The sequence below is a fragment of the Herpailurus yagouaroundi genome, unplaced genomic scaffold, assembly GCF_014898765.1.
Source record: "Herpailurus yagouaroundi ecotype Mexico unplaced genomic scaffold, PumYag 403, whole genome shotgun sequence".
Taxonomy (NCBI): Eukaryota; Metazoa; Chordata; class Mammalia; order Carnivora; family Felidae; genus Herpailurus; species Herpailurus yagouaroundi.
The window spans coordinates 509,243-515,242 of NW_024412620.1; the positions used below are offsets into that span (position 1 = coordinate 509,243).

General features: G+C 40.6%; 1 protein-coding gene across 5 annotated transcripts in view; it reads right to left on the minus strand.

Annotated features, from left to right (window-relative positions):
* NEK7 (NIMA related kinase 7) overlaps positions 1–6,000 on the minus strand; it is a 154,348-nt gene that overhangs the window by 120,813 nt on the left and 27,535 nt on the right. The window contains exon 1 of one of the 5 annotated variants that reach the window (XM_040463514.1): positions 452–476. The exons of the other annotated variants lie outside the window; for them this stretch is intronic. Within the exon in view, the coding sequence (XP_040319448.1) occupies positions 452–459 (8 nt within the window). The 5' untranslated portion in view covers positions 460–476. Of the gene's footprint in view, positions 1–451; positions 477–6,000 lie in introns of those variants that run through there. 5 annotated transcript variants of the gene reach the window in all.

A 6,000-nucleotide genomic window follows, 5' to 3' on the forward strand; every position in this document is an offset into this window, starting at 1 on the left:
TGAAAAATACCTATTCTTAGAATATTTTAGATATTTACGTGAATGATAATGATGTCGGGAAAGCCAATCCGTCGTGGGTCTCAAGTGTGGTCTCAATGACGCCAAACTGCACTTGACCTGGAGCCCTTTCTATAGCTAGTGATTAAGGTAACCACAGTGTAATTGCAGGACAACTGCTCATTTCCTAGGTGAGGGTGACAGGTTTGGTTGCTAGGTGCTATGAAAGATGCTGAGTCCTGGCTTCCTCGGCTGCCAACCAATTCACTGCAAGCACAGCCACCACCCGGGTGCATCACATCGCACCGTGGTACTAGTGAGCAGGAGAACCAGCACTACTGCACTGGGGCTCTTGCCGTTTGTGTGTTTTAAAAACCCTTGCTCTGATCACTAAGTCTCAGTGTCTACTTTCACACCTATGATGAAGCTGTAGCAAATGAACCAGGTTGCTTACTTAGTCATTTCCTTTGGGATCTTGTTACGTCTTGCATTCTCTCTGAGGTTTGGGTTCTTCCCTAAATAACTTGGTGCACATAGTATGCTGACATATGAGAGACAATGACTTTCTGGAACGTCTCCAAGAGGGCCCAGCTGCAAGACAACATGGATATGATTGTTAAGAGTTCCCTGAAAAGAGATGGATGGAATCAGCACCAAAGAAATCGGGTTCAGAAACTGAACTATGGGAGCCCCGAAGCAAGCAACTGGTTGAAATCAAAGTGCTTCTATAGATCCAGATTCCTCCATGGAAATCAATCCCCCACTACCAAAGGAACTACAGAGCTAAGTGGCAACTTCAGAACACATTACTCCTTCAGTACCTCCACTACCTAACCCTGTGCCCTTGCACCCTGATTTGCCAGCCTTTAAAGAAAAGGGGGACCAGAGATGAAACCGAGATCTCTCCATCCCCAAGGGAGAGCTTCAGGGAAAGAAAGGGCAGGGTGGGGGATATAAGCTTTTATGGACACTGATCCTCAAGTGGCTATCTCATCAGCTTCCCTTGAAGAGCAGAAGCCACACATTCAATTGCCTGTGTTTGGAAACAGAATAAAAGGAATAGAAGTTACCAGAACAATCCATGTGGGGCCATTTGGATCCCTGTTGTGCCCTGCTGCTGCTATTCCTCTCTCATCCCTGATTGTACACTTGCTATTGATGTTTGACATACTGCATGTGTACTGTGAATGCTCACTGAATCCAAGGGCCATTTTCTCAATTTGGAAGACCCACTTGTTGCAGGTGACAGTAGGACAAATGCCAAACAGTCCATCTCTTTAGGCAGTTCCCTCCTAAGTTACACAAAAACGATTCAATTTCAGGAGAAGAAAAAGACATCACAATTTTGATTGAAGACCTAAAGGCAGCAAGAATATTGAGACATGTGATATTTCAATAGAATCGCCCAGTGTGGCCTTGTAAAAAAGGCTAAAGGGAGCTGGCAGCCTATAGTGGCTTCTTGCCAACTGAATTCAGTTGTCGCCCCTGTGGCTCTGGCTCTTCCAGACACTGAGACTGTGACTGAATCTACTGCACAAACTGATAACACAGGGCATGGCTTCTTGACCTTGGCTAATGCCTCTCTCTCTCTCTCTCTCTCTCTCTCTCTCTCTCTCTCTCTCGCCTCTTTCCCAATCCCCTTGCTACCATAAGATCAAGATCAGTTTACCTTCACCTGATTACAGGTTCCAAGACTGGTTCACTAAATAGCCTTGGGGGTACTTGAATTCTCTTGTTGCCTCCACCAATGTAATGTGGAACACACCCTTTCCCTTTAGGAATGACTTGGTTCCACTACATTAATGATATCATACTGATTGATAGGCTCAAATAAAGAGCAGGTATCAAGGGCTCTGGAACAGAAGCTGACTCACATGAAAGCCCAGGGGTGGTTCAGGATTAATGAATTCAAGGGACTGGCAAATAATTCTTGGGAGCGATGTGGGCTACCCAAAGTCAGTAAAGGAAAAATTACTCACCCTCTAACCCCCACCTACCAAAAAGGAGGCCTGGCACTAAGTTGGACTGTTTGGATACTGGAGACAACATGTGCCCCAACCCTACCAGAGTGACAGAGACTTCAGGTTCCATAAAGCAGGGCAAGTACTATTCTCTGGCAGTAGAGTTCATGCCCTAGAGGATATACGGTCAGGAAGCTATCCTTAATTTTAGCCAATGAGACTATGCAAGTTCTAGAAGATCAATAGGTCAGTTTAAACTCTCTTGCACAAGCCATAGTGGATAATATTCCAGCCTTAAACTACATCCTGCCTGAGCAGAATATGTATGAATTAATACCACTAGACAGGTGAAACAATGCATATATCCCATAAGAACAGAAACTAAATGATTACTTGAAATAAGACCTATCAGTACTCTCTGGGGCTTAATTCAACTGGCTGAATCCAGAATCTTGGGATACCCAACTGAGATGAAAACTTTACATTGGTTTCATCCTATTGATAATCATCCTTATTAAGTGTTGCATGAGATCATTTGAATGGATTTGGCTCAGCTCATCTAATCTGAATTGCTGAAGGTGTAGGATACTTATGTAAACATTTGAGTTCAGCCAATGTTTAGGGCCAACGGGTGGACTATTAGAAAAGATGATCTATTATTATGGACCCCAAGGGTCCCCCATACCTCCTCCTTACCAAATGCACCAAACTACAAGTACAGCAACCCAATCCTCTGTCCTTCAGCCATTTCTGTAACTAGCCATGTAACCACAAATGTGACTCATCCCCAGTGAGGGGGACAGGCTTCCTTACTTAAAATTTACTTCAAAACGTGTTGAGCCCTTAGCCCTAGTCTCCTGAGCTTCAACTGAATTCAAGGAAGGCATAACAATCATGCAGGCCAATCTTACTTCTCCACAGGACTTGCGGAAAAGAGAACCGTTGCTATTGTACTGAGGCTCCTGTTTGCTGTGCTATCGTGAATTGTTTTGCTCTAATCTCTGGTCTGGCTGTCTACTTTCAGATCTATGGCGCTGATGGCAAGCCATCCTGCTCGTTTGCTTTGTCATTTACTTTAGAGTCTCAGCGCTCCTGGCTAGCCTGCCTGATAGCTGGCAAATGAAGATAAAAAACAACAACCACCCTAACAACCTGTTCTGTACACAGTATCCTGGCATTTCAAACTTTTAAAAGGAATTGTAAAGGTAAGAGAAAGTTCAACAAATCAGAATATTTGCTTTGATGGATTTAATTTTTTTATTCCACCAAACATCACAATCGATATGCCTTAACGTCACCTGAATGCACTATTAAACAGAAAATTAAGTAAGCAGGTAGTATTTCAGTTGCAATGGAAATCATTTCAATTAAATCCTTTCACAAGTAAAAATAATTTCCATTAATCATTTTACCGTTCTAAGTATATTTACCATAAATTTAAATAAAATGACCCCTGGAAAGGTGATCTGGTAACATAAATCTTCTAGCTGGTTAAAAAAAAAATGCAGCATAAAATGATCTCTTTCCTGCATTACACAGCTCCTTTGGGATAAGGTCATCTTCTAGGGCCAAGATACTATGTATGTGTTTTAACAAAGAAAATGATTTATAGATTTTCATTTTCACTTTCAGTATTTCAGAATGTACCCAGTGGTACAGCCTCAGGAAACTGAAATAGAAATAATTTATTTGCAAGACGAACGACCAGCAACCAATCACCAAACTGAGTAAGTCCTTCTTTTAACAAAACCCAGCTTAAATATTTGCATATAATTTTTTTATGCAAACTCTGCTGAAACAAGTAACAATACTACCTTTCTCCTCCCTCTGGTCCCTTTCATCCATTGTTATTCCCTCACCAATTTGTAGCTAAGACTTCAACATCTAGAACACAACATGCAGAAAAACAACTGCAGTTCAGACTATGGCGAAGGTATCTGTTTTCTTACCAAATTCAACAATTTTCAGTTTTCTAAGGCTGTTTCTCCAGGTGACACTTCAGTTAGCATGAATGTGTTGGTTTCAGTTTTTAAGAACACAAGAAAAAATATACACATAAATTAACCTATACCTCACTGTGTTTTGCTCACAGGTATGTTTTGTACTCAGTATAACGCTCTCATTAGTGTGAGAAAAATTTCAGAATAAGTCTTTAATGTTTGTATCAGTTCGGGCACAATTAAGAAAAAGAAAAGGCACATTTAAAAACAAAAGAAAAAAATCTCTTTGAGGTATGCTCCTGTTATATCTATAGTATCAAACTTATTCCCACCGCTCAGGAGGCATCAAAAGGTCACTATACAAAGCAGTAAACAATAACAAAAATAGCTACTAAATCCATCACACCCTGGGGGAAGGGACAGATCAATGTTTTCCAAGAAAGGAAACCTAAAAATCAGCCACAACGTTAAAGTTCTGAAGATATCCTAATCAGTAAGGCAAAGCAAAATTACACACGCTAAAAATAGTTGTTAGGAACACAATTTAGCTGTCACCTTAGCACATTTAATGCACAGATAGCCACAAACTTAGGATAAAGATAAAACAATCTCAGCTGATTTGGAGGAAGGCCCTGGTAAATTTATTTTAGGTTAAAATGCACAATGGGAAGCAAGTCAGTATGATTATAGATCAAATCTCCTAATGCAGGACGTCTTCTTTCAATTTTTGGCAATTCACATATCACACCACCTTTTTCTTCTATTGTCTTCAGACTGACTCAATTTGTGCTTCACTCTATTTCATTGACACTGATATTATCAATGACACAGATTAAATTAAAAACTTTTAACTTCATCCATTTGAATATTTTTATGTTTACGTCCTTACCACATTATTTTAAGGGCCTATGATATGCCAGGGACTATACTGGGTACTGGGCATACAACCTGCACAAAACTGACACGGACTCTGTCCCCAAGGACCTTGCAATCCAGTTAGATAGATTGACTTTGATGGGTAGTGTGATAAGTTTGACAAGTGAAAAATGCAAGGTGATAAGGGAGCATATAATACAGTTTGGAGTAAAGCCGGTGGGGGATGTCAAGGAACTCTTCCCACTTCAGAAGTAATTTTGAGCTGAGGCCTTGTGGATAGGTAGGATTTCATTCAGTAAGGGCATAAGGGAACCAGGAGAAATGGAGCAGAGAAGGCATTCCAGGCAGCACTGTCGACAGATAGGAGTTATTCTATCCTCACACTCATTATATACATAAAGGTTATATGTCATGGATGGTCAGAGGTGGCTGTTAACTTTCAATATGTCAAAACTTGGTATTTCTGAAATTGCTAATGTTTTATATTAGATCACTATAATTCAAGATATGAAAGTCTTAGTTCAAGTCGGAACACCATAGATCCATCAAGAGCTTTACTGAGGTACATCTTGAACTGGGAGAATTCCTTCCTTCCTTCCTGGAGAGGTATAAAGTGAAAAAAAATGTATGCCTAGTTTCACAAATCTGGATCACACAAAAAAGGAGGCAATCATTGATATCTGCCAGAAAACCTGGCTTATCTTAACTAATGGACACAACTCCCATTTGGGACAGAGCAAAGTTCAAACACATATTCACAAAGCAAAACAAAAAACAAAACAACAACAACAAAAAAATCTTCTCTTTTGAGAAAAGAAAAAATACAGAAAATGGACAGTAACTGCTAAGTAAAAGGAAAACTTCAGGGAGGTTTATTCTTAATACAAATTTTCCTTGTACCTTTCAAAAGTGTCTTGTCCCCAGGCTTTCCTAGAACCATCACTAATATTCTATTTTGGCTTGGAATGTTTTGTCACTGCATTAATGAAGATAAGGATAATCTTGTTGTTATCACTGTTTCCATCATTACTGTGTTGTATGTATACATGTTTTAAAGTTAGTAAAGCTACCTTTTTAATTTTAGACAAAGAGAGAGCACATGAGTGGGGGGAAAGAGAGGGAGGGGCGGGGGAGGGGCAGAGGGAGAGAAGGATGGAGGGAGAGAGGGAGGGAGGAAGAGAGAAGGAGAGGGAGAGGGAGAGGGAGAGGGAGAGGGAGAGGGAGAG